The sequence below is a fragment of the Giraffa tippelskirchi genome, chromosome 12, assembly GCF_054371585.1.
Source record: "Giraffa tippelskirchi isolate mGirTip1 chromosome 12, T2T-mGirTip1v1.2.pri, whole genome shotgun sequence".
Taxonomy (NCBI): Eukaryota; Metazoa; Chordata; class Mammalia; order Artiodactyla; family Giraffidae; genus Giraffa; species Giraffa tippelskirchi.
In genome coordinates, this window is record NC_137286.1 from 70717136 (window position 1) to 70733327 (window position 16192).

The 16192-nt window shown below is 55.4% G+C and overlaps 1 protein-coding gene and 1 long non-coding RNA gene across 2 annotated transcripts in view; one reads left to right on the forward strand and one right to left on the reverse strand.

The window, feature by feature from the left end:
* The window catches only part of LOC145529707 (uncharacterized), a 1704434-nt gene that overhangs the window by 274946 nt on the left and 1413296 nt on the right, over positions 1-16192 (forward strand). The window contains exons 34-36 of the long non-coding RNA XR_014071296.1: positions 234-345; positions 7877-7988; positions 15517-15628. This is a non-coding gene — a long non-coding RNA (uncharacterized LOC145529707). The remainder of the gene's footprint in view (positions 1-233; positions 346-7876; positions 7989-15516; positions 15629-16192) is intronic.
* Positions 2386-4186, reverse strand: LOC145529635 (uncharacterized). The gene is made up of 3 exons (XM_081550232.1): positions 4001-4186; positions 3289-3601; positions 2386-3038 (listed from the first exon to the last, which is right to left on the reverse strand). The coding sequence occupies exons 1-3, from the start codon at positions 4133-4135 to the stop codon at positions 2410-2412; spliced, it is 1077 nt and encodes a 358-aa protein (XP_081406358.1). The 5' UTR covers positions 4136-4186; the 3' UTR covers positions 2386-2409.

A 16192-nucleotide genomic window follows, 5' to 3' on the forward strand; every position in this document is an offset into this window, starting at 1 on the left:
CCTGGCCCTGGCCAATCGGTGCGTTCCACCTCCCTGGCCACTGTGATTGGCTCCGGACTGGGGCAGTGCCCAATCGGGGCCCAGGGCCGGGCCTCACGTTGGAAGCCAGGGGAAGACGAGCTCTCGTCCTGCTGGGGTAGGGGAAGGGGTGGGGCCGGGGGAGGTCAGGCTCCAGCAGTGGGAGGGGCTTGAGGTCCGCCTGCGGCAGTTGGTGACCTTCCTGCTCCCCTCAGGGCAGAGCCGCCGGCCTGAGAATGAGGGCGCTGCTGAGCCCAGGGGCTGGGATGGCCCGTTGCTGCTGTGGTCCCAGAGCTCCACCCGAGAACTGACGGAGGCCGTCTGCCCGTGAGTCCTCTCCCGCTTGTCTGTCAGCTTGTTTGAACCATGCTGGGTTTTCTGCCCAGCCGGCTAAGGGGAATCCCTGGAAATGCAAGGGTGTGGGTTTTGGCAGACTTCAGGGAAGACATGCCAGATGAGCCTGGGAGACTCCAGCTTAATCTGGATTCAGGAGATATCTCTTCGGGCCAGCTAGTAATTGTAGGATAAGCCTAATGAGTCTTCACAGGATGAAGAGAGTAACGTGCCAAGGTAGCAATCGATGTCCTCATTCGAGAGGATGATGAAGCTGGTGCTCAGAGAAGGGGGGAACTTGGCCACAGCAAGGAGGTGTGCACCCAGACGGAACCCCCAGATCCGGCCATTTGAGCTCAGGGAGGCCACTGGTGTGGCTTGTCCCTGTGGCAGGGGCCGAGGCACGCAGCCCACCCTGATTCCTGCGGGGGCCTGACTTGGGAAGTGCCATCTGGTAGCTTTGAGACTCACCAAACCAAATTGCACTGGAGAGAGGAAGGACACCTTCCTTCATCCACCCCCCACCCCCGCCGGATTCCCACATACCCTGACCCCTTTCTCTGGATTTCGGAGCCATTTCCAGAGTCCCGCTCATATGACCTCATTCGAAGTGCACTGTGGACGAGCTGCCATCTGCAGCTGCTACCACAGCAGCCAAGGGCTTTATCTCCCGAGTACCGCCCTTCCTTTGGAACTTGGGGGCCCTCTACTCCCCACTTGCACACCACAGACCTTTGCTGAGGATTGTGGGGACCCTCACTCAGTTTGCAGCACGTTGTAGCCATCCCTGTCCTCTCAATACCTCCCTTGCAACTCAGCTTGTGAGCTCCTTTGGAGCAGCGTGGCCCACCTGGCTGCAACGGCAGAGACACAGCTGACAGTGAAACAACAGCTTCGATCTGACAGCCGGAAAGCTCTGTCAAAAGGGACCTCCCTCTTCACACCGTAGAGGCTGTAGGAGCCGCCAGGGTTTGGGAACCAGTGCTGGGGCCAAAATGACTCCACAGCTGTTTTCCTTCCTGGGGAGGGTTCTGGCTCGAGTGGGAATGGCTCAAGTCTCCTAAGGTTCTGAAAGCCCACTGTGTGCAGATTCACGGTACACAGAGAGGAGAAGGTGGAGTCCTGCCCTGGAGGTGGTCACAGCTCACGGATGAGCCAGGCAGGCAGGCAGGCAGGCAGGGCATGAGACCACCTGAGCTGCCTTCATGAGTGAGTGGTGTGGGGGCAGAGGAAGAGAAGCCGGTCTGCTCCCTCATGTGGTGCCCAGGGCAGGTTGTCCCCAGAGGAAACCCTTACGACGGTGAGGACTCTCACTGCTGTTTCCCAAGGGGTTCCGTCGGTGCGTGTCTTCCCCGGAGCGGTCAGGCCGTCTCTAAAGTACACTGGCCATGGGCATTGCCTCTCCTTGGAACTTCCCATGTGTTTCTCTTTTGTATGGAACAGTGATTTTTCTAGAGGGGTTCTGGGCCACAAGGTTGTTGGGTCATTTGCTAGCCTTCTGTCGTGAAGAACGCTTTCCTGGGCGTTGGGGTGGTTTGTTGTTCCAGCTCCCTTTCTTGGCTTCTTTTGGGAGCTGGTGCAACAAGAGGAGCTCAGCCTCTGCCTTCTGGCTGAGATGTCACCCTTCAAACAGCAATGCCTGCCTGGAGATAATGATGGCATTTGCCAAAAGGGCTTCGTTTGGCACATGATATCTTGAAAGGACGTACACCGTCCTTTCAGCTATCAAAGGCTAGTTCAAATGACATAAAAATGAGAACTCTCCAATGGAGTCTTACAGTAGGTGGAGAGTCCGAAAAAAACTCCTTCAGTCATTTCACTGAGAGTCATTGATTGGGGACACCAAGAATATAGGAAGGAATGCAGAAAGAAAAGATGAAATTGTGGTCAGGATCGGGGGGAGGGATGAACAGGGCCTGCTTGCCTTGAACCCAGGCTTTGTTGGCGGGTGGGGCATAAAGATCGAACGGGTCTGAAACTACAGAGTGGTGATGGTAACACCGTATCACCAGAGTTACACAACAGTGTCCCAAATTGCAACAATGATGAAAAAGTTTACTAATCCCAACTTAACCAACAAAAATAGACGAAACCATACAAAAAGTAAAACATCACCAGAAAGGTGGAAACAAACCAAATGCAAAGCAGCTCAGGGGAAAGGAACTCCATGTCCCCTGGGGGCAGACCGAGTTGCCGGCGTCCACGGTGAGCAGACAGGGATGGAGGCTGCAGAGCCGACCGCTCCCCTGGACATGGTGTTTCCGGCAAGGGCTCTGGGTCTCTGTCCAGAGCGGGGGCTCGTTCTTCCTGCAGGGGCGGGTGAGTCATCGTCGGCGTCTGGGTGTTGCGCGGGAGCCAGGGCAGGCTCTCCCTGCCGAGGCGGTGACTCCTCCTCTGCCTCGGGTTCTCCTGCCAAAGCCCGAGCAGGTACAGGTGCACGTGGAGGTGGAGGTTCTGGCTGAGGGGGTGGGACATCAGTGCCTGGGGCTGGGGGTCCTGCAGGCACGGAAATCCGATCTGCCCGGTGTGCTGGCCAGTACCCAGCTGGCCTGGTGTCTCTGCGAGGGCAAGGCTCGGTTCTCCATCTGCCCTCGGTGGATTCCTGGGTCCTGCACCTGGAGCCACCACCTCTGTAGGCACAGGTCTGGGAAGTGGAGCCTGTTTCCAGTTGGAGGCCAGTGCGAGAGCTGGGGGAGAAGCAAAGTTTGCCCACAGACCAGCCTTGGCATGTGCGTATCCCGGGACAGAAAGCTTCCAAGAGATTCCGAAAGAATACCCAGGGTTGGATGTCTTTTGGGACTGAAGTGTGCAAGATGGGGGTGGGGGTGTGAGGCCAGCGCTTGCTGCAGGCCCAGCAGCATCTTTCGGGGACTCGTCCCTGTGTAGCTCAGCACCCCCTCCCCACACACTCCCGTGCACCAGCCCCAGCGTCCTTACCTCTGTGCTCTGGCGTGCTGGGCTCCAGGTCCTCCTGCTGCCTCAGAGGCCGGGGTTCTCGGGACTCTGGGTCGGAGCCGGGTGTGCTGAGCTCCGTGGCAGCCTCAGACTGGGCCGCCGGGTGTATCCTGGGTGGTGTCTCGGCAGCAGGCCTTCCCCGCCTCCGCTTCGCCCCCGGTGGGGCTGATGCCTCCGTGGGCACGCTCACCTGGAGCCTGCACTGGGCCTCACGGGCGGGGGGTTGGTGCTCCGACCCCTCCCTCCGGGAGGTGGACGGGGTGTCCCCGTCCTCGGCCTCATCACGTGGGAAGCTCTGCAACGACAGTGACCGTCAGCCAGCCGTGCTGGGAGTTTTCCGAGCTGGGCCTGGCCAGTGGAGCCGCTGCTTCTGCCTGCTCGAACTTCTCTTCCCAGAAGGGTCAGAGACGTGTGTCTGCTCAGATCCCCACCCGGGAGGAAAGAGACCCACCTGAGGGTGTGAGGTCAGCCTGGGCGGCCGGCCCTGCCCGCACTGTTCCCATCCCAGCCAGCCTGATCTCCCCTGGGGTGTGGACACAACTTGTCCGCAGGCTTCTGACCCCACATCCGCCTGGGCTTCCTTGAGGGAGACACACCCCGAGAAACCCGCATCCACACACACAGGCAAAGGACCCGGTGTTTCCGGGTGGCATGGGAGAGGTGGCCTGGCCCGGCCTGGGGCTCCCCGTGTTACCTTTCTGTTTCTCCGGGCAGAGGGCCAGAGGCCTCTCGGGGGTGCCCTGAGCCAACGTCGACAGGGTGCCCATGCACACTGCCTGTGAGCTCTCCTGAGGCCCCGGCCTCTGGGCAGGGGCAAACAGCAGAACATCCTGGCAGCAAGAGATCTGGCTGGGGGCTCCTCTCCGCTCTGGAGGCCTAGATACCCGGGTTGCGGGTTCTGTTGGGTTCTGTTGCCGGCAGGTGACATCATTTCCTGGGGTTCGTGCTGAGGTCCCTTCCCCAAAACTTCCCAAGGGAATCTCTGGGTTTCTGACTGCTCGACCACCCCCCTTAGGCCATGTGCAGGCACATTGACAGCCACACAGCCCAGCCCACAGCCCTGGGGAGGCCTGGGTGCAGCCAGGGCCTGAGCTCCGAGGACCCCGCTGCTCTCAGACCAGGCTCCTTCTTCTCATAAGTGGTGTGGCCCTGGACAAGCATATGCCCCTCAGGGTTTCCCCAGTCTCTCCATCTGCAGAGTGGGGGTCATTCTCCCATCTGTTTCCTAGGTCTGTCGGCCTACGAGCAGCTCCATGCCTCTCCACCTGGGGCCGATATCACGTGGAGCTTGTGCGCTGAGACTTCAGAAAGAAAGACTCCATCCAGGGCTGACACAGCACAGAATGGGGCAGAACGAGGCCTGGATGCGCCGTGGTACCCAGGAAAAGGCACTGCCCCTCCTGACTGTTTTGAGACCCCACATCCAAGTTGGAGGCCCGAAAGGAAGACTCGAAGGTCTCCCTCTCTTATAGAAAAGAGTAGCCAACTTTCTGGTCCTCTGTTTCCATTGAGATTCTGTTCAAGTGTCCCAGCTCGGCTTCTGCGGGTGGCTGAGCTTCTAATGGCTCCCTGCGTTCTTGTCTTTTCCTCTCCAAACCTTCCGTCCTTTTCCCCCTTCTGGGGTGGATGGGCGCTGTCATTGCTTCTACCTTCGAGACAGATTGATGAAAAGTCTGGACCATCGACTCCTTTCCTCTCTTTGGTTCCGTGTCTCTCTCTGGCTGTGTCCCTCTCTTTTCCTTTCTCGATTCAGTCTGTGTCTTCCTCTTTCTCTCTCGTGTGTGGATGGATGGATGCTAGGAATGCACATGTATATGATTAGATGAGGGTTATGTTTTAGGGATGGGTTAGAGGGAGAGAAAGGCTTTAGGTCGGAGTTGGTCATGGGGGAAGGGTCAAGGGTGGTGGTGGTGTTTCTTGGAATCTGAGTGCTGTGCATTCTTCGTCTCTTTCCATATGAACCCCTTCTCAGATACACCACTTGCAAGGAGTCTCTCATGTTCCGTTTCCTATCTTTTGCATCTGTGAATGCTTAGCTTCTCTGTTGTGAAGAGGTTCCATTGGATGGAAACCCATTGGTGTACTTCGTTTCCCTCTTTCCCTTACTTGAAGAGACCCATTTCTACCTCCGCCCAGCAAATGGCAAGGAGACTCTGATGTTAAGGAGCCTTTGACCTACGCTTCTTTCTAGCTATCTCATGACATCAGTCTTTAGGGTGAGGTTTTTCCCCGATATTGAGGTGGTGTGAGATCAAAACCAATAGCGTTCTTCAGATGTAGCTGTCTGGTTTTCCCATGGCCATTTATTGAAGAGGCTTTCTTGTTCCCATTTGGATATTCTCCCCTTCTGTGTCAGAGATGAGTTGACCATGGATGCCGGGGTTTGTTTCTGGACCCTCAACTTTATTCCATCGATCTGGATCTGTGTGTGTTGTTGTATTCCCAATAGCATACTGTCCTGCTGCTGCCGCTGCGGCTAAGTCACTTCAGTCGTGTCTGACTCTGCGCGACCCCATGGCCTGCAGCCTACCAGGCTCCTCCGTCCAGGGCATTTTCCAGGCAAGAGTACTGGCGTGGGTCGCCATCGCCTTCTCCGATACGCTCCTGAGGATCCTAGTTTGGTCGTCTAATTTCCTTTCACACAACCTTGGATGTCCGTATCGGGGCTTTTTCGTCGGATTGTATTGACAATTTAGGCTCTTTTCTGTTTCCGTAACCCCTTTTGCAGTTCTTTGTTCGGTGCGACAATGCATTGGCATTTTGGGAGGAATAGCATCCAAGCTGTGGATTGCCTTGTGGGGCTGTGACATCATTTTCCCAATAGGAATTCTTTCAAGCCCTGAGCACAGCTTCTCTTTCCAGTGATTGGTGTGGGCTTGATCTTCCTTCTTCCATCTCTTGCCGTTTTGTGAGAACAGGTCCTTCCTTCCCTTCTGGGTTAGATGGACTCGTGGGTATCACTTCAGTGCATGGCATTGTCAGTGGGGGTGATAATTCCCTTCTCATTGGAAGACTTTGCTGTGAGTATTAGAAATGCAAGTGATTTCTCTTCCCCTTCCTCCCTGTCCATCTCTCAGAGCCACCGGGAAACAGAGGCCTCATCCAGGGTCACACAGGCCTGAGGGAGTGCAACTAGACTGTTGTTTCTTCAGGCCCTCCGTGCTGGACATCATCCGGGATACTCTGTGTGTGTCTTCCTCAGTCTGGTGTCCCTTCAGACCTTTCCCTAGTTTTCACAGGCTTGTTGTGTTGGTGTTCTTTGTCTCTTTGGAGACACATCCTTGAGAAGCTTTGTGTTTCCACTCATTCGTCTCGCGATGTATGACCTGTCTTTTGCTTTTGTAATGAGGTCTTTCCCACAGTAGATATCTTTGATTTTGCAAAGTCCACTGTATTCTCTGGGTTGTTTTGTGGACTGCCTTTTAGTTTTGTGTGTGAAGACTCAAAGCACGTGTCCGGTTTCTGCTCATTGTTCTTCTAGATTTGTGACAAGTTTTCATGGAAACTTTGTCTAGGGATAACTGGAAGTGAACTCGGTGTAAGGTGTCAAGTCTCCATCTCCATTCATGTCATGCCCTGCAGTTTCCAATTCCCTGTTCCTGAGTGGTTTTGGAGACCTTGTGGGAAGTTTGGTTGCATGGGAGTTTGCATTTCCACCTTGAGTAGATTCCCACTGTTCTGCCCTCAGGGACACTGTCAAGGGGGAGTGAGGAGCAGCCTGCACTTCCAGCAGTGACCACACGGTGGGGCGAGTGCTGCTCTCCCCTCTGGGAGCCCCAGGCCACAGGCATCCCAGTGAGGAGCCAGCTCTGTGCTCGGCTGAAAGGAGTTAGACTCTCAGGAGCCTCTGAGCCCTTGCCTTTGGATCACCCAGGGTGGGCATTTACTGTGACAGAAAAAAATTGCCCTGAATTCCATGGACGGAAGAGCCTGGCTGTGTAGAGTTCGTGAGTTGCCGTGAATCAGACACAACTGAGGACACAAAAACTCAATAGACTAAAACACTTTTGGGGGGTGGGGGGAGTGAAAGGGGGTGATGTGGGGTTTTTTTGTCGTATATAATAGCCAAGGGAAATCTAGTTTAAACCTAAATTCACATAGATGGGAAAGGTATAGCTCTCCGTCACCCTATTAAAAAAAAAAAAAAAACTACTTAACTTTTCTGAAAGTTTATTTAGTAGCTTCCTTGAGCAGTTCATTGTGAAGCATTTTTTTTTTTTTTCTGTGACATCGGCCTCATTAAAAAGTACGGTTTGCCTTTACTGGATAATTTTGTTCATTGGTTTGTTAGGGAATCTTGGTAATATTTGAGTTTCCTGGGGAGCATGGTCACATGACCTGGCCCTGGCCAATCGGTGCGTTCCACCTCCCTGGCCACTGTGATTGGCTCCGGACTGGGGCAGTGCCCAATCGGGGCCCAGGGCCGGGCCTCACGTTGGAAGCCAGGGGAAGACGAGCTCTCGTCCTGCTGGGGTAGGGGAAGGGGTGGGGCCGGGGGAGGTCAGGCTCCAGCAGTGGGAGGGGCTTGAGGTCCGCCTGCGGCAGTTGGTGACCTTCCTGCTCCCCTCAGGGCAGAGCCGCCGGCCTGAGAATGAGGGCGCTGCTGAGCCCAGGGGCTGGGATGGCCCGTTGCTGCTGTGGTCCCAGAGCTCCACCCGAGACCTGACGGAGACCGTCTGCCCGTGAGTCCTCTCCCGCTTGTCTGTCAGCTTGTTTGAACCATGCTGGGTTTTCTGCCCAGCCGGCTAAGGGGAGTCCCTGGAAATGCAAGGGTGTGGGTTTTGGCAGACTTCAGGGAAGACATGCCAGATGAGCCTGGGAGACTCCAGCTTAATCTGGATTCAGGAGATATCTCTTCGGGCCAGCTAGTAATTGTAGGATAAGCCTAATGAGTCTTCACAGGATGAAGAGAGTAACGTGCCAAGGTAGCAATCGATGTCCTCATTCGAGAGGATGATGAAGCTGGTGCTCAGAGAAGGGGGGAACTTGGCCACAGCAAGGAGGTGTGCACCCAGACGGAACCCCCAGATCCGGCCATTTGAGCTCAGGGAGGCCACTGGTGTGGCTTGTCCCTGTGGCAGGGGCCGAGGCACGCAGCCCACCCTGATTCCTGCGGGGGCCTGACTTGGGAAGTGCCATCTGGTAGCTTTGAGACTCACCAAACCAAATTGCACTGGAGAGAGGAAGGACACCTTCCTTCATCCACCCCCCACCCCCGCCGGATTCCCACATACCCTGACCCCTTTCTCTGGATTTCGGAGCCATTTCCAGAGTCCCGCTCATATGACCTCATTCGAAGTGCACTGTGGACGAGCTGCCATCTGCAGCTGCTACCACAGCAGCCAAGGGCTTTATCTCCCGAGTACCTCCCTTCCTTTGGAACTTGGGGGCCCTCTACTCCCCACTTGCACACCACAGACCTTTGCTGAGGATTGTGGGGACCCTCACTCAGTTTGCAGCACGTTGTAGCCATCCCTGTCCTCTCAATACCTCCCTTGCAACTCAGCTTGTGAGCTCCTTTGGAGCAGCGTGGCCCACCTGGCTGCAACGGCAGAGACACAGCTGACAGTGAAACAACAGCTTCGATCTGACAGCCGGAAAGCTCTGTCAAAAGGGACCTCCCTCTTCACACCGTAGAGGCTGTAGGAGCCGCCAGGGTTTGGGAACCAGTGCTGGGGCCAAAATGACTCCACAGCTGTTTTCCTTCCTGGGGAGGGTTCTGGCTCGAGTGGGAATGGCTCAAGTCTCCTAAGGTTCTGAAAGCCCACTGTGTGCAGATTCACGGTACACAGAGAGGAGAAGGTGGAGTCCTGCCCTGGAGGTGGTCACAGCTCACGGATGAGCCAGGCAGGCAGGCAGGCAGGCAGGGCATGAGAACACCTGAGCTGCCTTCATGAGTGAGTGGTGTGGGGGCAGAGGAAGAGAAGCCGGTCTGCTCCCTCATGTGGTGCCCAGGGCAGGTTGTCCCCAGAGGAAACCCTTACGACGGTGAGGACTCTCACTGCTGTTTCCCAAGGGGTTCCGTCGGTGCGTGTCTTCCCCGGAGCGGTCAGGCCGTCTCTAAAGTACACTGGCCATGGGCATTGCCTCTCCTTGGAACTTCCCATGTGTTTCTCTTTTGTATGGAACAGTGATTTTTCTAGAGGGGTTCTGGGCCACAAGGTTGTTGGGTCATTTGCTAGCCTTCTGTCGTGAAGAACGCTTTCCTGGGCGTTGGGGTGGTTTGTTGTTCCAGCTCCCTTTCTTGGCTTCTTTTGGGAGCTGGTGCAACAAGAGGAGCTCAGCCTCTGCCTTCTGGCTGAGATGTCACCCTTCAAACAGCAATGCCTGCCTGGAGATAATGATGGCATTTGCCAAAAGGGCTTCGTTTGGCACATGATATCTTGAAAGGACGTACACCGTCCTTTCAGCTATCAAAGGCTAGTTCAAATGACATAAAAATGAGAACTCTCCAATGGAGTCTTACAGTAGGTGGAGAGTCCGAAAAAAACTCCTTCAGTCATCTCACTGAGAGTCATTGATTGGGGACACCAAGAATATAGGAAGGAATGCAGAAAGAAAAGATGAAATTGTGGTCAGGATCGGGGGGAGGGATGAACAGGGCCTGCTTGCCTTGAACCCAGGCTTTGTTGGCGGGTGGGGCATAAAGATCGAACGGGTCTGAAACTACAGAGTGGTGATGGTAACACCGTATCACCAGAGTTACACAACAGTGTCCCAAATTGCAACAATGATGAAAAAGTTTACTAATCCCAACTTAACCAACAAAAATAGACGAAACCATACAAAAAGTAAAACATCACCAGAAAGGTGGAAACAAACCAAATGCAAAGCAGCTCAGGGGAAAGGAACTCCATGTCCCCTGGGGGCAGACCGAGTTGCCGGCGTCCACGGTGAGCAGACAGGGATGGAGGCTGCAGAGCCGACCGCTCCCCTGGACATGGTGTTTCCGGCAAGGGCTCTGGGTCTCTGTCCAGAGCGGGGGCTCGTTCTTCCTGCAGGGGCGGGTGAGTCATCGTCGGCGTCTGGGTGTTGCGCGGGAGCCAGGGCAGGCTCTCCCTGCCGAGGCGGTGACTCCTCCTCTGCCTCGGGTTCTCCTGCCAAAGCCCGAGCAGGTACAGGTGCACGTGGAGGTGGAGGTTCTGGCTGAGGGGGTGGGACATCAGTGCCTGGGGCTGGGGGTCCTGCAGGCACGGAAATCCGATCTGCCCGGTGTGCTGGCCAGTACCCAGCTGGCCTGGTGTCTCTGCGAGGGCAAGGCTCGGTTCTCCATCTGCCCTCGGTGGATCCCTGGGTCCTGCACCTGGAGCCACCACCTCTGTAGGCACAGGTCTGGGAAGTGGAGCCTGTTTCCAGTTGGAGGCCAGTGCTAGAGCTGGGGGAGAAGCAAAGTTTGCCCACAGACCAGCCTTGGCATGTGCGTATCCCGGGACAGAAAGCTTCCAAGAGATTCCGAAAGAATACCCAGGGTTGGATGTCTTTTGGGACTGAAGTGTGCAAGATGGGGGTGGGGGTGTGAGGCCAGCGCTTGCTGCAGGCCCAGCAGCATCTTTCGGGGACTCGTCCCTGTGTAGCTCAGCACCCCCTCCCCACACACTCCCATGCACCAGCCCCAGCGTCCTTACCTCTGTGCTCTGGCGTGCTGGGCTCCAGGTCCTCCTGCTGCCTCAGAGGCCGGGGTTCTCGGGACTCTGGGTCGGAGCCGGGTGTGCTGAGCTCCGTGGCAGCCTCAGACTGGGCCGCCGGGTGTATCCTGGGCGGTGTCTCGGCAGCAGGCCTTCCCCGCCTCCGCTTCGCCCCCGGTGGGGCTGATGCCTCCGTGGGCACGCTCACCTGGAGCCTGCACTGGGCCTCACGGGCGGGGGGTTGGTGCTCCGACCCCTCCCTCCGGGAGGTGGACGGGGTGTCCCCGTCCTCGGCCTCATCACGTGGGAAGCTCTGCAACGACAGTGACCGTCAGCCAGCCGTGCTGGGAGTTTTCCGAGCTGGGCCTGGCCAGTGGAGCCGCTGCTTCTGCCTGCTCGAACTTCTCTTCCCAGAAGGGTCAGAGACGTGTGTCTGCTCAGATCCCCACCCGGGAGGAAAGAGACCCACCTGAGGGTGTGAGGTCAGCCTGGGCGGCCGGCCCTGCCCGCACTGTTCCCATCCCAGCCAGCCTGATCTCCCCTGGGGTGTGGACACAACTTGTCCGCAGGCTTCTGACCCCACATCCGCCTGGGCTTCCTTGAGGGAGACACACCCCGAGAAACCCGCATCCACACACACAGGCAAAGGACCCGGTGTTTCCGGGTGGCATGGGAGAGGTGGCCTGGCCCGGCCTGGGGCTCCCCGTGTTACCTTTCTGTTTCTCCGGGCAGAGGGCCAGAGGCCTCTCGGGGGTGCCCTGAGCCAACGTCGACAGGGTGCCACGCACACTGCCTGTGAGCTCTCCTGAGGCCCCGGCCTCTGGGCAGGGGCAAACAGCAGAACATCCTGGCAGCAAGAGATCTGGCTGGGGGCTCCTCTCCGCTCTGGAGGCCTGGATACCCGGGTTGCGGGTTCTGTTGGGTTCTGTTGCCGGCAGGTGACATCATTTCCTGGGGTTCGTGCTGAGGTCCCTTCCCCAAAACTTCCCAAGGGAATCTCTGGGTTTCTGACTGCTCGACCACCCCCCTTAGGCCATGTGCAGGCACATTGACAGCCACACAGCTCAGCCCACAGCCCTGGGGAGGCCTGGGTGCAGCCAGGGCCTGAGCTCCGAGGACCCCGCTGCTCTCAGACCAGGCTCCTTCTTCTCATAAGTGGTGTGGCCCTGGACAAGCATATGCCCCTCAGGGTTTCCCCAGTCTCTCCATCTGCAGAGTGGGGGTCATTCTCCCATCTGTTTCCTAGGTCTGTCGGCCTACGAGCAGCTCCATGCCTCTCCACCTGGGGCCGATATCACGTGGAGCTTGTGCGCTGAGACTTCAGAAAGAAAGACTCCATCCAGGGCTGACACAGCACAGAATGGGGCAGAACGAGGCCTGGATGCGCCGTGGTACCCAGGAAAAGGCACTGCCCCTCCTGACTGTTTTGAGACCCCACATCCAAGTTGGAGGCCCGAAAGGAAGACTCGAAGGTCTCCCTCTCTTATAGAAAAGAGTAGCCAACTTTCTGGTCCTCTGTTTCCATTGAGATTCTGTTCAAGTGTCCCAGCTCGGCTTCTGCGGGTGGCTGAGCTTCTAATGGCTCCCTGCGTTCTTGTCTTTTCCTCTCCAAACCTTCCGTCCTTTTCCCCCTTCTGGGGTGGATGGGCGCTGTCATTGCTTCTACCTTCGAGACAGATTGATGAAAAGTCTGGACCATCGACTCCTTTCCTCTCTTTGGTTCCGTGTCTCTCTCTGGCTGTGTCCCTCTCTTTTCCTTTCTCGATTCAGTCTGTGTCTTCCTCTTTCTCTCTCGTGTGTGGATGGATGGATGCTAGGAATGCACATGTATATGATTAGATGAGGGTTATGTTTTAGGGATGGGTTAGAGGGAGAGAAAGGCTTTAGGTCGGAGTTGGTCATGGGGGAAGGGTCAAGGGTGGTGGTGGTGTTTCTTGGAATCTGAGTGCTGTGCATTCTTCGTCTCTTTCCATATGAACCCCTTCTCAGATACACCACTTGCAAGGAGTCTCTCATGTTCCGTTTCCTATCTTTTGCATCTGTGAATGCTTAGCTTCTCTGTTGTGAAGAGGTTCCATTGGATGGAAACCCATTGGTGTACTTCGTTTCCCTCTTTCCCTTACTTGAAGAGACCCATTTCTACCTCCGCCCAGCAAATGGCAAGGAGACTCTGATGTTAAGGAGCCTTTGACCTACGCTTCTTTCTAGCTATCTCATGACATCAGTCTTTAGGGTGAGGTTTTTCCCCGATATTGAGGTGGTGTGAGATCAAAACCAATAGCGTTCTTCAGATGTAGCTGTCTGGTTTTCCCATGGCCATTTATTGAAGAGGCTTTCTTGTTCCCATTTGGATATTCTCCCCTTCTGTGTCAGAGATGAGTTGACCATGGATGCCGGGGTTTGTTTCTGGACCCTCAACTTTATTCCATCGATCTGGATCTGTGTGTGTTGTTGTATTCCCAATAGCATACTGTCCTGCTGCTGCCGCTGCGGCTAAGTCACTTCAGTCGTGTCTGACTCTGCGCGACCCCATGGCCTGCAGCCTACCAGGCTCCTCCGTCCAGGGCATTTTCCAGGCAAGAGTACTGGCGTGGGTCGCCATCGCCTTCTCCGATACGCTCCTGAGGATCCTAGTTTGGTCGTCTAATTTCCTTTCACACAACCTTGGATGTCCGTATCGGGGCTTTTTCGTCGGATTGTATTGACAATTTAGGCTCTTTTCTGTTTCCGTAACCCCTTTTGCAATTCTTTGTTCGGTGCGACAATGCATTGGCATTTTGGGAGGAATAGCATCCAAGCTGTGGATTGCCTTGTGGGGCTGTGACATCATTTTCCCAATAGGAATTCTTTCAAGCCCTGAGCACAGCTTCTCTTTCCAGTGATTGGTGTGGGCTTGATCTTCCTTCTTCCATCTCTCGCCGTTTTGTGAGAACAGGTCCTTCCTTCCCTTCTGGGTTAGATGGACTCGTGGGTATCACTTCAGTGAATGGCATTGTCAGTGGGGGTGATAATTCCCTTCTCATTGGAAGACTTTGCTGTGAGTATTAGAAATGCAAGTGATTTCTCTTCCCCTTCCTCCCTGTCCATCTCTCAGAGCCACCGGGAAACAGAGGCCTCATCCAGGGTCACACAGGCCTGAGGGAGTGCAACTAGACTGTTGTTTCTTCAGGCCCTCCGTGCTGGACATCATCCGGGATACTCTGTGTGTGTCTTCCTCAGTCTGGTGTCCCTTCAGACCTTTCCCTAGTTTTCACAGGCTTGTTGTGTTGGTGTTCTTTGTCTGTTTGGAGACACATCCTTGAGAAGCTTTGTGTTTCCACTCATTCGTCTCGCGATGTATGACCTGTCTTTTGCTTTTGTAATGAGGTCTTTCCCACAGTAGATATCTTTGATTTTGCAAAGTCCACTGTATTCTCTGGGTTGTTTTGTGGACTGCCTTTTAGTTTTGTGTGTGAAGACTCAAAGCACGTGTCCGGTTTCTGCTCATTGTTCTTCTAGATTTGTGACAAGTTTTCATGGAAACTTTGTCTAGGGATAACTGGAAGTGAACTCGGTGTAAGGTGTCAAGTCTCCATCTCCATTCATGTCATGCCCTGCAGTTTCCAATTCCCTGTTCCTGAGTGGTTTTGGAGACCTTGTGGGAAGTTTGGTTGCATGGGAGTTTGCATTTCCACCTTGAGTAGATTCCCACTGTTCTGCCCTCAGGGACACTGTCAAGGGGGAGTGAGGAGCAGCCTGCACTTCCAGCAGTGACCACACGGTGGGGCGAGTGCTGCTCTCCCCTCTGGGAGCCCCAGGCCACAGGCATCCCAGTGAGGAGCCAGCTCTGTGCTCGGCTGAAAGGAGTTAGACTCTCAGGAGCCTCTGAGCCCTTGCCTTTGGATCACCCAGGGTGGGCATTTACTGTGACAGAAAAAAATTGCCCTGAATTCCATGGACGGAAGAGCCTGGCTGTGTAGAGTTCGTGAGTTGCCGTGAATCAGACACAACTGAGGACACAAAAACTCAATAGACTAAAACACTTTTGGGGGGTGGGGGGAGTGAAAGGGGGTGATGTGGGGTTTTTTTGTCGTATATAATAGCCAAGGGAAATCTAGTTTAAACCTAAATTCACATAGATGGGAAAGGTATAGCTCTCCGTCACCCTATTAAAAAAAAAAAAAAACTACTTAACTTTTCTGAAAGTTTATTTAGTAGCTTCCTTGAGCAGTTCATTGTGAAGCATTTTTTTTTTTTTCTGTGACATCGGCCTCATTAAAAAGTACGGTTTGCCTTTACTGGATAATTTTGTTCATTGGTTTGTTAGGGAATCTTGGTAATATTTGAGTTTCCTGGGGAGCATGGTCACATGACCTGGCCCTGGCCAATCGGTGCGTTCCACCTCCCTGGCCACTGTGATTGGTTCCGGACTGGGGCAGTGCCCAATCGGGGCCCAGGGCCGGGCCTCACGTTGGAAGCCAGGGGAAGACGAGCTCTCGTCCTGCTGGGGTAGGGGAAGGGGTGGGGCCGGGGGAGGTCAGGCTCCAGCAGTGGGAGGGGCTTGAGGTCCGCCTGCGGCAGTTGGTGACCTTCCTGCTCCCCTCAGGGCAGAGCCGCCGGCCTGAGAATGAGGGCGCTGCTGAGCCCAGGGGCTGGGATGGCCCGTTGCTGCTGTGGTCCCAGAGCTCCACCCGAGACCTGACGGAGGCCGTCTGCCCGTGAGTCCTCTCCCGCTTGTCTGTCAGCTTGTTTGAACCATGCTGGGTTTTCTGCCCAGCCGGCTAAGGGGAGTCCCTGGAAATGCAAGGGTGTGGGTTTTGGCAGACTTCAGGGAAGACATGCCAGATGAGCCTGGGAGACTCCAGCTTAATCTGGATTCAGGAGATATCTCTTCGGGCCAGCTAGTAATTGTAGGATAAGCCTAATGAGTCTTCACAGGATGAAGAGAGTAACGTGCCAAGGTAGCAATCGATGTCCTCATTCGAGAGGATGATGAAGCTGGTGCTCAGAGAAGGGGGGAACTTGGCCACAGCAAGGAGGTGTGCACCCAGACGGAACCCCCAGATCCGGCCATTTGAGCTCAGGGAGGCCACTGGTGTGGCTTGTCCCTGTGGCAGGGGCCGAGGCACGCAGCCCACCCTGATTCCTGCGGGGGCCTGACTTGGGAAGTGCCATCTGGTAGCTTTGAGACTCACCAAACCAAATTGCACTGGAGAGAGGAAGGACACCTTCCTTCATCCACCCCCCACCCCCGCCGGATTCCCACATACCCTGACCCCTTT